This window comes from Mus caroli, unplaced genomic scaffold, assembly GCF_978045245.1.
Source record: "Mus caroli unplaced genomic scaffold, Mus_caroli_1 scaffold_8, whole genome shotgun sequence".
NCBI classification, from domain to species: domain Eukaryota; kingdom Metazoa; phylum Chordata; class Mammalia; order Rodentia; family Muridae; genus Mus; species Mus caroli.
In genome coordinates this window covers 56,136,386-56,152,898 of record NW_028227263.1, presented here as the reverse complement: position 1 = coordinate 56,152,898, position 16,513 = coordinate 56,136,386, and the positions used below count along the sequence as shown (strand labels likewise).

The 16,513-nt window shown below is 44.2% G+C and overlaps 1 protein-coding gene across 6 annotated transcripts in view; it reads left to right on the top strand.

Annotated features, from left to right (window-relative positions):
• Positions 1–16,513, top strand: part of Sytl2 (synaptotagmin like 2) — a 108,566-nt gene that overhangs the window by 37,920 nt on the left and 54,133 nt on the right. For all 6 annotated transcript variants that reach the window (XM_029479599.2, XM_029479598.2, XM_021166379.3 and 3 more), the window contains exon 2: positions 8,699–9,164. In XM_029479599.2, coding sequence (XP_029335459.1) covers positions 9,064–9,164 — 101 coding nt within the window. In that variant the 5' untranslated portion in view covers positions 8,699–9,063. The remainder of the gene's footprint in view (positions 1–8,698; positions 9,165–16,513) is intronic.

Sequence of the window (16,513 nt, the reverse complement as noted above, 5' to 3'; positions counted from 1 at the left end):
CCCTGTCCTTCAATTAAGCAACAAATGAGGTATCAGCTATGTGTCAAGCACCATGCTAGGTGCTGGTACACAGAGCACAGTAATAATGCACAGTACTGAAAAGAAAAAGAGGTAGAAGCAGATGGAGAAGTTAGTGTAGACAGAGACCAAGGTGTCACACTCTTGACTACGGCATGCTAGAACTGGGGTCAAAGCCGAACTGGGAAAAGGGAGAAATGTTGAATTTTAAGGATGGGATCCTCTCACCAACCTCTCTCTTACCCACACCTCAAATTTAGAAGACTTAAAAAGAAATCTCTTCAAAGACCTCAGTGGTGGGGTCTGCATGTGTATGCCCAAAGGAACCTGTAATTTACTCGCTAAAATGGGGTGGGAATGTAGGGGAAGGAGGAGAGTCGCCTGAGGTAAGAGGAAAAGCAGGGGCAGTCACATTTCAGTCTCAAGGCAACATGGACAGGTGGAGAGCTAGTGGGATGCCAAGCCTTCTTGTGAAAGGGTGCTTACAGGGCACTCACTCTGCCCATACATGCCATCCTTGTGATAACCCTGTCCAGTATGTTCTGCTACCCACACAACACAGACCAGGGGACTAATCCAGAGTCCTTAGGGGAGTCTCCAAAGACTCATAGAAGATCAGTCTTCTTCCAAGTGTTTTTTGACTTAATAGCAACAGCCCTTTATGTCAAGGGCATTGGGAATGATCATGGCAAACATTGGATTTCAAAAGAATCCATTTAGAAGATAAAGACGATGGAGGAAGGCCTTGCCCATTTTAGGAACTGATGTATCTTTGAGAGCATGGTTCACGGGCCGAGCAGAGATACAAGTGGGTATACGAAGAGGGAGAGGAGCCTGGGGTGCCCTAGGGTGCCATAGCTTTTGAGACAAAGATGTTGAGTGTTGCTGCTGTACTGGCAAAGTCTTTAGTACTTCCTTAAAATGTGTGCCTAAGGTGTACATCACTCCTATAGAGACATTCATTCTCAGGGTGCTGATGTATGGTGCTGAACTCAGTGATATGACTTCATGGTTTGTGGCCTAGGTAGCTTGCTTGCTTTGTCCCTAAATACTAGATTCGAGCAGAGTTTACATAGGGGAGAAGATCAATTAATTCAGAGGTCTCATCTCTCACTCTACATTATTGTCACCTGGAACCTGCAATGAAAACCTCCCAGATAGGGGTCCTACCATGGACCTGTTACAGGAGAATAACTTGGGGTAGGTAGGTTTAGGGAAAGAGAATTTTAATATTAGTAAACAGAGTAATGGGTCTGGCTGTTGGAATTCTATGTGTCTTATTGTACAGTGTTCTGATTTATTCCCCTCTCTGTTACCCACTTCCATTTCTCCTGAGCATTCCTGAGAGGACCCTGCCTTCTTCCAGATAGGAGAGCTGGGAAGTTTAAAAGGTTTTCAGGTGATCTAGTAGCTAGCTTTGGAAACCCCCCAAGTGACCACATCTGGAGAGAGTTTCTCACCTCCAGCCTGGCTGGGGATGTGCATAACTCTACATAAATGAGGCTTTTAAAAACTAAGCTAGTGACAGCTCCGGTTGAGTTAACTTTATGTTTCTGGGTTTAATTCCAGTCTAGTTAATGAATCAGCTGGTCCTTCCACTCTTCTCCTTTAACTATGAAACCTAGAAAATAATTAAATCTAGGGTTGATCTGTAATTCCTGCTTGCTACCAGTGTGCAGGTTTCAGGCGTGCTGTGAAACATAGCGCATCTCATCAAGTTATCTGTATTTCCACTGAAACAGGATCCGCCCTGTAAGACATTTTCTTTGAGAGTTCTGGCTCCGATGTCAGGCAGCTGTGCCACCTGAAGCACCCGGCTAACTTTTCCTCTTTGTCTCCGTTTTCTCATCTGAACAAAGGACCAGTGAGGCTTCTCTGATGCAGCTGTTACTGTGGGTGTGGGATGTGAGCTCACTCTCACCACAGCTGACAAACAGCTGGTATAGAAAGGAATCTGTTCAACTCTTGGTAATTGTGGGACTCTTTAGCCAGTCATCGGCCATTTCTGACCTACTGGGAATCTTCTATAGTGATCCCAGACGCGGTCAGGCAGAACAGCACCGTGGGTGGGGACAGCTTAGAAAATGCACACTTCTGCACATCAATACCTGCTGTTGAGCTGGATGCTCTGAGCATGAACCCTGGATCCCAGGAAGGAGAGACCTGACTCTCACAGGTTGTCTTCTGATCTCCACGTGTGTGCCTCGGAGTGCTCATGTTTGTCCACATGCATGCACACCCCACTGTTTAAAAATATAAGACTCTATCATCTTCAAACTGAACTAGGAGAACTGGGAGGTATAGCAGGAGCTGAATCTAATAGTCACACTGAGGCTTGGGCGCTAGAGCACCAACGGTCTAAACTGCTCACTGAAAAGATCTCCAAATAAAAGCCAAACAAGTACCCAAACCAGCAGGTACACAGATGTCAACATAGAAATGAGTCCTGCAACTCCTTTAAAAGATCATTGCTCCTTCACAAAAAATGTAAAAATACAAAAGTGGGTAAAACTCCAGATAAGGAACCTAGAAGTTTACACACGAAAACAGCCCAGAGGTTACAAACAGTATAATGAAGCCAATCCAGAGCCTGTAGAAGAAAGCCGGAGAGCGATGAGAAAGGCAGCAACATGGATGCAAATGGGACAGTGGAATGCACGGAGTTCTGGAGGGCAGGGAGAAAGGAAGCCTATAGGTAGAATTGGCAAGCTAGTTCCACCCTGGTGTAAGTGTCGGCCTTCATGAGTGCACATGGGTGTGGTGTAGGGTATTTAGGGGAGGCCTTTCTGCTGGGAGGGAGACAGGCAGACTCTGATTCTGTTCACCCCACCCTCAGCTTTCCCTGCAGTACCTGTGGGTTATTCCGTTCATCCTTCAATGCCACTGTGATTTAGGAAGGCTATGAGGTCGTTAGCTTTGCATGATGGGGTGTGTAAGTGCTACTAGCAGGGATGAGGAGCGCATTGACCTGAGCTCTTCTTATTTTATTTTTATTATACTTTTGGTCAAGCACCCTTCTCTCTAACTGCCTAAGACATGTTTGTGTCTTCTTCTATTGCCCAGTGGGGGTTTCCCTTCTTTTGAGTTTTCTTCCTTAAAGTCATGGGACTGTCAGAACAATTTGCTTTTGTTCTGAAAAAAAAAAAAAAACCCTCATCATGTGAGAGCCACTGCTGACCTGCGTTTCCCTCCCCTCTCTCGGGGCTCAAGGCCTGGTCTGACATATCAACCGCTTTGCAGGAAAGCCGAGGATGGCTCCTGATTCCCTTCTACTGGCAGAGCATCCTGGGAAAGAGATTCTTTAAGTACCCAGGTTTTAACCTGAGGGTTGGTCAGCAAGATGATGGACTGAGGTTGCATCTGCAAATCCAGCCTTCCTCTTTGCTATTAGCAGAAGCAGGTGTTGCTTATGGTCTTCAATTCACTCTTCAATTTAATATCTGGACAACTGACAGGAGGAACACTCACTCTTACAGATGATCCACCGCAGGGATGACAGGCAGGAAATGCCAACCAAGCAGTCCCTGTTCAAAGCTCTCCAGTTTCCCATCTGGGTTGCTGTTCCTGGGGCTTCACAGGTGCTCTAGTTTAGTTTTTGTTGCTCAGAACAAAGGAACTTGGGGAAGAAAAGTTTTATTTGGCTAACATGTCCTGATCACAGTTCATCGTTGAGGGAAGTCAGAACAGGAACTAGAACAGGGCAGGCACCTGGAGGCAGGAGCTGATGCAGAGGCCTTGGAAGGGTGCTGCATACTTGCTTGCTCCACCTTGGGTTGCTCGGCCTGCTGTCTTATAGAACCCACAGAATGTGTGGGTGAGTGGGGGGAGGGGTTATGTGACATGGCCATAGTGGGCTCAGCCTTCCCACATTAATATTTCCTGGAGACATACCCACAGGCCAATCTCATGGAGGCAAGTTCTCTATTGAGGTTCCTCCCGCCTAGGTGACTCTAGTTTGTGTCAAGTTTACAAAACCAACCATCAGATTGTGTGTCACCTGTAGTGTCCTACACAGAGCTTTCTAATATCTCCCTAAAGAAAGGGACACACCCACTCATCCTACACATGATTATTAGATTCTTCCATAAAACAATAGTCCTAGAGAAGCCATGTGATATTCAAACCACAGTACAACCCTGCAGGCAGAACCCAGCGGATAACATGAACTTGAGTTCTTACTCTGGAAACCAAAGCTCGGTTCTCATGAAGTTGAAGCCCCACCAATCTGGGTTTCTTTATTTCCTACAAATACCTGATATTTTTCATTCCTATGTGAATGGCAGGTGACGTGGGCACAAAGTTCTCAGAACCCAAACCTTACTTCAAAATAGGCGGGTAGCAAATGAATAGGGCTGAGTTTGAGATGGATTGTGATAGTCGGAGTCAGGGGCTAATAGAACACATCAGAGGGACTCCAACCTGACCTAGAGCAGTTAGAGAAGGCACCGAGCACAGTAAGTAGCAGTTAAGTCAGGCCTGGAAGGAAAGGATAGCTTATGCAAAGACCCAATGACAAGAGGAACTAGAAGTGTTCAGCCTGGGGTTATGAAGGGAAAGACTTTGGGGAAGAAGTAGGTGTGAGTTCCCAGACCATCATAAGGACTCTAAGCTTCACCTATTGGATCATGGAACAGGATGGCAAAGGGTTTTCAGCCTGGTGTATGGATTGGTGGGAGCTGAGTTGTGGAACAATCACTTGGCAGCACGTAGAACATGGGTGGGAGGCTGGACACAAGGATGCTTCCACTCATCACTGGGATACTTCTCTGAATCAGTGATTTCCTATGAACACAGGAATATTCTTCTCACTTCCCGTCACTTAGAGATTATTATCTCCCTCCTTACAGAGCCATGTTCCTCAGAGGATGTCACACCTTACAGCCACAGCCAGTGGTCCCTTTATGCTTAAGGAGAGAATGATGTTCCACCAACAGCAAGCTTTATTTTGCCACCTTGTTTTGAGGAGTCCATGTGGAAATGGGCACAGAAGAAGATGCCAGTGACAGGGTGATCTATTCTGTCAAAACAATTGGCAAATGTCAGTCTCACTTGATGGCAAAAGCCTTCTTTGGGCTCAGTCCCTTTGTTTGTAAGAACACAGGATCTACCTCAGCCTCATTCTGTGGGGAAGCAGAAGGAGTAGCAGGCGCAGTGGAAGTAGCCATGAAACACCGACTCCCTTCTCCTGTTACCTGCCCCTCCTTACTGCTGCTTCATCTCAGACTGAGAGCAAGACCCTTCCAGTCCTTACAATAACCAATGCAGTGTGGACCACTTCCTCCCTGGCCCACTCTTCCTGTTATCCTAGCTTACTCTGTGGCGACTGGCCCTAGCCAATTTGTGGGTTTCACTCCCATCTCGGGGTGTTTTGATATCTGCATAGTATATCTCTTCATCTTTCTCAGTTCCTGTTCAAATGTCATGTCAGTGAGGCCTACCTCAACCAACTCCTCTTATCTCACAGGATGATTCAACTTTCTGTCCAGCCTTCTCTTCCACAGCTCTGTCACCTGGAGACATTAGAGTCTAATTATTTAGACTTTAGAAATTTTATAGAACTATTTGTATGGTTTACTGCAACCCGACTCTTGCCGGTTACATGTAACTACACAGTCAGGAAGTTTTCCTTCCCTTCCTCCTTGCTGCCTTGCTAGTGTGCACAAGAGTGTTGGGCTCTCAACTGGTTGGCTGAGGGAATGAATCAGTTGCTTAGCTCCTAGCTAACTGATGTCTGAAATAGTGGGAGCAGGCATGTGGTACAGAAGAGTCTCAACTGCCCTCCGGTCAGCCTCATACAACCAGACTGGATAGCGATTCCTGACTATTCACCTCAAAGGAGAGGAGAGTTCCAGTCCTGCACTGCATTGGGAAATGAGAAAATTCCCCCTCTACCTTGTTAACAGCCTTCCATAAGAGGTACCTTTGTTTGAGTCCTTAGACATCATGACATGCCACTGGTTAGCATGCATTTTTTTTTTCCCTTGAATGTGTGGAAACCAACATTTCTACCTGTGGCAGCTCTTCTCATTACTACTGTGAGACTATCAAATTTGTTTTTCTCATCCTGTCCCAACTTCTGAAACATAGAAGCAACCTCTTTCTGAACCAAATGGCAATACAAGGAAGGCCTCACTGAGACAGTGGTCAGTATGTGACCTAAGTCCATTTCCTTGCCAACCTTTGGGATATGACAAAGTTGCTGTGTGTAAAAGAAGGGAAGAACCGAGAAGACTGTGTATTGATGACAGTGTGTGTTGAAACTGGTTGGCTGGCTGATTGACTCATTTGCTATATTCATTCTTATTCAGAGACACATAGTAAAATAGGGGCCTGAGAGCAATTATAATAGTTGATTTCTCTCTCTCTCTCTCTCTCTCTCTCTCTCTCTCTCTCTCTCTCTCTCTCTCCCTCTCAATAACATATAACATTCACTATTGTAATTATATGTGGCTAAAAGGAATAGATTTCCACATTTATTGGTGAAATATATATTCACACGCACATACACATTTGGATGAAGAAGAGGCTTTTGCATAAGCTAGGCTTCTGCTGCAAATATGAAACTTTAGTGGCTTCTAACAATAAATGTTTGTTTCTTTCTGCCATAGCTGTGGGTCAGCCAAAATGACCCTGTTTCAGGTGAGTCAGGTTCAAGTCTGTTACAAGAAGGACATGAAACATTAGGAACAAGAATTTAATGTATTAATGGTCTTACCTCTGCCTCATAAAGATGGTAAGACCTCCATCTGATCTGCTTTGAAGGATGAACAGTTTCTAAGGCAGAAAGGCAGGCTATAGCTGTCTTAGTTAGGGTTTTACTGCTGTGAACAGACACCATGACCAAGGCAAGTCTTAAAAAGAAACAACATTTAATTGGGGCTGGCTTACAGGTTCAGAGGTTCAGTCCATTATCATAAAGGTGGGAGCATGGCAGTATCCAGGCAGGCATGGCGCAGGAGGAGCTGAGAGTTCTATGTCTTCATCCAAAGGCTGCTAGTGGAAGACTGACTTCCAGGCAACTAGGGTGAGGATCTTATACCCACACCCACAGTGACACCCCATTCCAACCAGGTCACATCTATTCCAACAAGGCCACACCTTCAGATGGTGCCACTCCCTGGTCCAAGGATATACAAACCATCAAAATAGCATATGCATATACATGAAAAATTTAAAAGAGGACATTTGACATAATGTAGTCAAATACACTTGTATATGTGTCTGTATATACATGCGTGTAAATGTGTAAATGTGTGTATGTGTATATGTATGTGTGTGTGTGTGTGTGTGTGTGTGTGTGTGTGTGTGTATGGGCTCTATCTCTGTCTCTCTTCCACAAAAAAAAAAAACAAGAAAAAAAGTGAAAGTCAAAACAAATAAAAGAAATCATTAAAAACAAAAACAAAACAAGAACAAAAAAGTGCACAAAAAATGTTGAAATCCCTTTTGATCAAGCAGTCTTTCTGTTGTTGTTTTGTTTTGTATTGTAATTTGGTAATTTGAGACAGGGTTTCTCTGTGTAGACCTGGCTGACCTAGAACTCACTCTGTAGACCGGCTTTGAATTTTGAGATCCACCTGCCTCTACCTCTGCCTTCCAAGCACTGGAATTAAAGGCAGGTGCTGCCACCACCGCCACCAGCACAATCTTACTTAGAAGCAAAAGTACGGACTCAAAGGGAGCAAGAATGTATTTTCACTGGCTAGTCTTGGTACAGGATGCTAGAAGGATTCTTTTTATATTTGATGCTTTACATTTTGATCATGGTCTGCAAAGAACGGCCTAATGTTGAGTTTAAAGGAGCAGATAAAACATCTGGTAGACTAACTCAGTTAATGGCTTATAGCTGGCAGGCTAATGGTAGCTGTGCAGTAGTTCTGTTTTGAAAGGTATCTATGCATAACCTTTACTCCCTTGTGTACACACTGTCTTTTCTTCTTAAATGAGTCTGCTTTAAGAATTACTAAAGCCTACAGCTTTGAGCGTCTAGACTTGTCAAAAGACCCCTAGCTCTAAAGTCTTGCCTCATGGCATTCTTCAGATCTCATCCTCTTATTTTACCTGTCTTTAGAATTCCTCAAGGTAAATAGGATTCTTACCAATCATGTGATTCAAAAGGACTGACTTGGGATGATGGGATGTTTTGAAACTCTCTTTCTTCCTTTCCCCCAGTTTATATGTACATATCAGTAAGTGTTCAGAAATGAAGAAAGACACGCTTAGCAGGTTCCTGCAGGCCCAGTGAAGGTTAGAGGTGCAGCCTAAAGAGCAGTAACTACAGTCCTATTCTAGTTCTGCCCTTGGTGAGTTCTGCAGCATTGCAGAATACAGAGTCACACCAGTGGAATGCTTCAAATCTTTATTGCCCATTTCTTTCCCACAATTCTTTGACACCCTCAGTCTCACCACCCTGGTCCTGCTGAATTCCAGCATCATTTTTTAGGCCAGGAATTTCTAGATCAAGAACCTCCACTGCTCAGGTAGGTTGCTAAACATTGGCAGGCATCTTTGTGTGCTCCATCTCTGTGGTCTAGAATTGGAGAGAAGCATGTTTCTGACACATTGACCTTGAGCTCAGGAAGCTGGCAGAACTGGTTTTCTCAGTTCAAAACCCTCACTGAAAAATGCACCACTAAAATTCTTCGCATTGACTGGAGTTTGTTGTCTCATGATCCTCCAGGTTAAGGATGCAGCAAGGAGGCTGTTGCTCAAGATGGTGATGAGGGTGGAGATACCGTGTCTTAGAGTGGTCCAGAGAAGGTGCACTGAAGGAATTCTGCTAAAGACCCAAGCAAGGCATTCATCATCCTCCTGAGACCTGTTCATCCTACAGACCGCTGCTACCTTGAGGGACCTTGCTGTCACGACTTTGATGTCATCTGCCTAAAATTTTTCTGGAGACCAGATAAGACTTTCACCACCAAATAAGATACCATTTACTTTTGCATCCCGTAATCATCCTGGCTGTCCTCTCAGCTGTTTTTTGCCGAGAATCCCAAGCTATATTTGTTACAATTGTTCCTTTTGTGGAAGCTGTGCTCCAAAATGATCGACTTAAGTTTCCTGACAGAGGAGGAGCAAGACGCCATCTTAAAGGTTCTGCAGAGGGATGCTGCCCTGAAGAGGGCTGAAGAGGAAAGGGTCAGGTAAGAGGCCAGAAAGGTGCTCAGGTGTGAAGGAAAGAAAGAGGCAGTCTGCAGAAAATAGGACTGTTTTCTTCTCAGGCATAACTGGTAGTTTGTCTTGCAGCCTAAACTTACACATTCCAATTTTAGATTAACTTCCTGGACAGAAGTTTCCCTCCTGATGTTTCTTAATTTCCCTACTGTGCTCCCAGCAGAAACAAGGTCTCAATGAAAAACTTTAGCTAGGCCTGCTGCACATATGTGTAGTTCAATCTACTCAGGAGAGTGAGGAGGGAGCACTCTAGCTCACAGTTTGAGATTAGCGTGGGTGGTGCAGTGAGATCCTAGTCCTCAAAATAGAAACACACCCTATATGCCTCTGACTCCGTTTAAAAACGAGTCATGGCCATCCAGAGACTGACTCACCTGGGGATCCACCCCATAAACAACCACCAAACCCAGACACTATTGCGGATGCCAACAAGAGCTTGCTGACAAGAGCCTGATATAGCTGTCTCCTGAGAGGCTCTGCCAATGCCTGACAAAATATAGAAGTGGATGCTTACAGCCATCCATTGGACAGAACACAGGGTCCCCAATGGAGGAGCTAGAGAAAGGACCCAAGGAGCTGAAGGGGTTTGCAGCCTTATAGGAGGAACAACAGTATGAACTAGCCAGTACTCCCAGAGCTTCCTAAGACTAAACCACCAATCAAAGAAAACACATGGTAGGACTCATATCTCTAGCTGCATATGTAGCAGAGGATGGCCTAGTCAGTCATCAATAGGAGGAAAGGCCCTTGGTTCTCTGAAGGTTCTATGCCCCAGTATAGGGGAATGCCAGAGCCAGGAAGCAGGAATGGGTAGGTTGGGGAGCAGAAGGAGTGGGGAGGGGATAGGGGATTTTCAGAGGAGAAACTAGGAAAGGGAATAACATTTGAAATATAAATAAGGACGATATCTAATAAAAAGAGAAAAAAAGCAGAAACACTAAAACAAACAAACAAATGAACAAAAAACCAAAAAACAAAAAACCCCGAGTCATGAAACTAGGCATGATGACCCATGTCTGTCTGGAATCCCAGAATTTAGAAGGTTGAGTTAGGGGGACTGCCTGGAGTTCAAGATTAACCTGGATTATCATATAAACCCCATCTTAAAAAAAAAAATTAAAAAAAAAAAAAGAACCAAACAAAAACCCAAACAAGCAAACAGAAAAGATACTGGAGAGATAGTTCAGTCAAGTGTTCAAGTGTTTGCCACTTAAGCGTAATGACCTGCTAGGCATGGCAACATGTATCTATAATCCCATTGCTGGGAAGACAGATATTGATGATCCCTGAGGCCTACTGGCTAGCCAGTCCATCTGAATGGGTGGAGTCTAGGTACAGTGAGAGACCCTGTGTGAATAAACATAAGATGGAGAGGATTTGAGGATGAATACCTTTTGTCAACCTCTGGTCTCCATACGTTCCTCCATGCGCGCATGCATGCACACACAACCACATGTAAAAAAATAAAGAAAAGAATTAAATAGAAAAAAGAAATTTAGTTTAGTGTTTTGTTTGGTGTGTGTGTGTGAGAGAGAGGGGGGGGAAGGGAAGGGAAGGGAAGGGAAGGGAAGGGAAGGGAAGGGAAGGGAAGGGAAGGGAAGGGAAGGGAAGGGAAGGGAAGGGAGAAAGGGAGAGTGATTGAGGCAGTGTTGTTATATAATCCAGTCCGACCTAGATTTTTAAAAAATAAGTAGTTCATGTTTCTGAATACTTTCAAAATTGCTAGGATTGGCTTTAAGAGAAAAATTAAAAGTGCTCTTCAAACAGGTCAAGTTTGCATTTGACTTGGATCCTTCAAAGAAAGTATCAACTTGACCTATTGCCCTTTTTGATTGGAACCCAAATATTCTCTGTCAACATTCCTACCACGATCACTCATCTCCATGGTAGAAAGAACACTAGAGCATGCTGCTGGATAACTGGACTTAATTCTTCACTGCCTCTTCTAGGTCCTGGGTTCTGCAACCCACTGTCTCTGTAGTCATGGGCTTTGAGAGCAGAGAAAGGGTTCCTGAATATTAGTTAGCAGTTTTAGCTTACTGGTTCCCAATCCAGTTCTCCAGAAGGAATAATAAGCTGTGTGCTTATTTTTGGAACACTGGGACTACAAATGATGGGCTTATTTGACTAAATATTAGTGCTTTATAAAATCACTCAATTCAAGTGCGCTAGCATGCCTGATTATTGCTACTAAGGGCAGTAAACAAACAACAGTTTTATCAGGTTATAAGGGGCTTACTATGCTCCGCACCTCTCACAATTTTGTACTCTTTTGTGGAGTCAAGCAATGGAGTGGTATATGATGACCCCAGCTGATTGCACGTGGAAATTTACTATGTGACAGGTGGGTGACTTGCCCAACTAGTAGGTGTCACGAAGTAAAAATCAAACCCTCATCTCTACTGTTTCTCCTCCCGAGACGCACCAGTGGAGAAGGGGACTTCAGTCATGATACAAAGCTGACATGGAGCTGTGGTCGTGAGAATGGGATCATGCCTTCTCCTATGTCACTTACAACACTCTGTGGGGTCCCCCCACAAAGTGTGTCAATGATCCATCCACAGTTTACAAACCCTTCGCTGAACTTTACCCTCCTGCTTCTTGTAACAACCTTGAGCTTTGGCAAGGCAAGGACTGAACCAGGCACTTGGGAACAGAGCTCAGTGAGGCCACAGCCTCCAAGTTAGTGCCATGTGTTCTTTGGCAGCCTCTCCTTGGGTCTGCTGTTTTGGAAGGGCCAGGCAGGCTTCTGAGGATTTCTGGCACTGATGTTTTATTGCTGTTGTAAAGAGGATGAAGCTTAGAGGTGGCAAAAATTCTTGTGTAATTCTAATTACTAACACTTCCTGGACACCTTTCTAAATAGACACCAAGAGTTTCTTGGCCATGGGCAGGTACGGGACCTTATGGATAGAGATAGTATGCACTGGAAAGGTGGATGGTCGCAGGAGTATGTACACTTCTGAAAGGGCTTATTTGATGTGTTCCACACAAGAAGATTCTTGCTCAGGAACCAAGTTGCTTTTGGGTGAAAGGGACTTGAAGGGATGGTCCTGAATCCCTCCTGTTTCTGGGCCACGACCTGGTCTCTGATTTCTGAAAACGATCCTTCTTGGGCTTTGGCTTAACGGCTCCTTTATAAGCCTTCGGAGTTTATCTTTCCTCTTTGGTCAGTTAGAGCTAGATAGCTCTTGCAAGACTTGTTGTTGATCTGCTTCGGCCATTTTACCGACAGGCAGGATGGCAAAGCAGGGAGAGAGGCAATGAGTTTCCCAGGATCAGACAACTGTTCTGTGGCAAAGCCATGATCTTGGTCCAGCACATTATGTCTTATGCTGCCCATTGAAGATTTTCCTGCAGAACTGAACATTGAGAGTTCAGTAATGATACAGGGACCTTGGAGTCAAATCTCACCACCAGCAGTTAACCATCTGTGGCTTGTTAGGGCAAGTCACTTCACCTCCCTTCCGAGCCTCAACTCAGACCCAGAATGACCAGGTCCCGACCAAGCACTTTTAAAAATGCTTCTTCCTCTCCCTGGTATGCAAAGGTGGCAGGGACATTTGAATCCTCCTTCACACAGCTTGAGCCTCTCAGAAAAGCACAGAGGACGCTGGTTAATAGTGTGATTCCTTATCAGGGGATTACTTCCCAAAGTCTCAACGATTTTTAATACAGTAAAATTGAATTGCATATCTTATAAATGAAGAACCTGCCCTTGAGAGTGATGTGAATGGTATTTCAAGATGGTTGAAGACATGACCCTTAGGGAATTTGCCATCCAAGGATTAAACCCTTCGTTTAAAGGATTATTGATTGGAAATTTAAAAATTTAAAGTTTGTTCTCCTAACATGATTTTACAGCTTCAGTTCTCCTTGCTGTCTAAGAAAAAGCAATGATGTGTTAATTATAGTTAGCAGCATTAGAGAAGTAAGCCTGCCATTACTATGTATTCTGGAAGTGTGTAGGGTATGTGTGCACATGTGGCATATGTGTGTGTGATGATATACATGTATAGATCAGAGAAAACCCTTGAGTACTGGCCCACCACTTGCATATATGTTAAGGCACAGTCTCTTGTTGTTCACCACTAAAGCCATCAGGATGGTATCCTATGAGTGACTCTCCTGTCTTTATTGCCCATTTTACTATAGAAATATAGGACTTATAGATGTGTGCTTCTGTAATCAGCTTTGTGTTGGTTTTGAGGATTTAGGACAGACACCCATACTTGTGTGGAAAGCGGTTTTCTCACGGAGCCATCTCTTAGCCCCTTCCCGTTCCTCATTGTGTAGCTCAATTGTGGTGTAGTCAAATTGGGGTTCTCCTTCCATCTCAGCTCCTTGTGTGCTGAGATTCCAGTTGTGAATGGCTTTCATATGTTAATTCTTTATGGCATCTGGAATACAGCCATCCCATAGGCATGATGATGACTACAGTGGAGGGCTCTTGCATTGTTGTCTACAAGACCAGGCCCTGATTCAGAACCCTTGTTAGTAAGGCTAGAGACAAGGTTTATATTCTTATTAAAGCTGGTTTGTCAGCTTTTCATACATCTACTGCTTTGAAGTGTTCATATTCCAAATCCATGCAAGACACTTTGGGGATGATATAAGTCATATGTTGCCTTCCACACTGACTTAATGGATGATAAAATGAGTATCACACAGGAGACATGCCCAGTTCCTAAACCACCTAAGCTATTAGTGGTACAACATGGACCTGGACCCAGGAGAATATCCTTGTAAGATCTCTGGGTTGTACATGGGAAGGCAACAGCTCCAGGTTACCCTGGATGCAGATCTGTCTTCTGTGCTAATTTTACTTCAGTCACAAGCATTGGGCTCAAGTTACTATCACCTTGTGTCCATAACTTCTGAATGGAGATGTTTGATAGGTAAACAGAGAAGCAGACATCAAGATAGATGTTTTTCTCTTCCACTCTGTCCCTCTGTCTGACTCTTCCACCCTTGAGGGGGAACATTACTATACACACACATGTGTAATTTTAGACTTTTATGGTTTGAAAATGACACACTGCCGAGGTGGCGTTTCCTGTGCTCTGCGTCACCCTGCCAGCAGGAAATTGCTGTCCGTATCTGTCTGAAAACCACCCCAGCACCACATCCTGACCCCCATATGCATACAACCACATCTACAGAGATGGGCCTTTTTTTTCTTCAGTAGATTCCATCTCAACCACCACCACATCATATGATTCTCAGCTGCTTTTTTAGTATGTTGCTTCTTTTAAAGTAAAGACAGTTTTCATTGAAGAATTAGCTTCCAGGACTTCTGGTGGCAGTTTCCCTGAAAGCAAAGTCCTGGGGGCTGCGGCATTCAGGGAGTTCCACAGGCATCTCTCTTTTGTTCTCAGAGTGGTGTAGTCCATCCTCCTTCCACAGATGGGAAAATAGAGTGGAAGAGAGTGAGCAGCCTGCAAGATGACAGCCTTGCTGGTCCACCAGGAAAGCCCATGTGCATTCCCACTTTGTGCTGAATCTCAACAGATTATGGGCATCTGTGGTCTGCCCACATCCCCAAAAATGTGTTTCTTATCATTTTAAGGGGCATTTCAATTCACTTTCTTTCTAGGTCTGTTGATTTCTAGACTCTCCATCAATGCATGAGAGTCCCTTGGTAGAAAGAATAAAGTGTGACAATTACCTTAGAATCCAAAATCTTGTTAGGCTTTCCCAGGCAATGCAGGAGAGGTGAGAGTCAAGCTATCTTCTGGGCCTGGCCCTGTGCTACCTTGGGCAAGACTTTTAACTTCTCTGGATTTGAACCATCTCATATAGAAAATGAGGTCATTTTTAAGTCACAGAATCTTATCATCTTTCCTAAAATATATTGGGGGTGGTATTGAGAGACAGAAAGAGTGAGATGAGATGTCATGCTTGTACAGGAGACTGTGTGGAAGTTAATGGAAGCACGGAGTACACTGGAGTGATTCACATAGCCTGTGCTGTTTGTGTGTGCACCAGAGCCTTGCAGCCAGTTATTAAGAGAGGAGACCAAGGTTGCAAAGACCTCCAAAGGCTCTATCGCAAAGTACTTTTCAGCTGACAAAAACAACTAGAGGCTTGCTCTGAAAGGATGACAGAGCAGTGGCTTTTCTGGGTTGAGTGATGTTCTCCCATCTACCTGCCCACCAGCAGGTATCTTCTTTGTGCTAGTGTGCATGTATAGAGAGGGTGGTGAGCAGAAACAGTGTTAGTCCTAAGAAATCTACCCTTTCCCCCTCAGCTAGATGGTACAGCAGTTAGAAAATCCAGGGCTAATATGGCTCATTCAATTATAGTTCAGAAGAAAGGAAAAATAACAGAGCTATTAGAAGAGAAGATGTTGGTACCATCACAGTGGGGTCATTCAAATGACTGAACTTAATTCTGATATTACACATAGGGAGTCATCTTCAGAATATTACATGTGACCAAGATAAAAGAAAAAAAAACAGAGAATATTAAAACCTACAGCAATAATCATCTTAGAAAATGCAAAAGTGGCCCTCACTAAATTTGAAAGAATTCTTATTCTTTTACCACATTCAAACAAAAGAGCCAGAAACCCTGTTCTTACCACAATGCTGACTAACTGCTTCTGGGGCCATGTGTCTGTGAGGGTGTGACTCACATAGACTCGGTGCCATTTGTGCATACACTGGGGCCTTGCAGATGCTTATTAAGATGAGAGGAGACCAAGGCTGCAAAGACCTCCAAAGGCTCTATTGCAAAGTACTTTTTGGTTAGCAAAAACAATCTCATGAAGAGAAACCGGGAGTCGCTGCTATGAGGGTTTGTGGTACACCAACAGACTACCATATGTCATGGTGTGTTTTTTCCTGTTCTGAGGAGAGATGAGTAGTCCTACCTCATCAGAAACCCTGCCACTATGGTGGCCTCTGGTCCCCTGAAACTTGACAGTGATGGGATCTTCATTTGTATCTTTTCTTATTCAGACCACTGTGGCTGTTGAGCACTTAATTGTTCAATGACTTACTCAGCAAACAGTTACTGGGGACCAACCTTGTGCCAGTCTCTGTACTTCATGGCAGAACTATAAATGGTGATAAGGATACAAGCCTTATCTTTAAGGAGCTTGCATCCACAAATGACTGAGTGAAAGAGATGTGTAAACAGAGCCTAGGAATACCGTGTAAATGAGGAAGGGTGGTATTGTGGGAACAAGGAAAAGGACAGTGTGTCTTTGTGGTGCTCAGGCTGAGTCTGCAGAAGCAGCAGTGGGAGGAGCAGCTGGACAAAGCCACGCAAAGATGTGCAGAGGTCATCGGCCTCTTTACAAGAGCTGGGCACT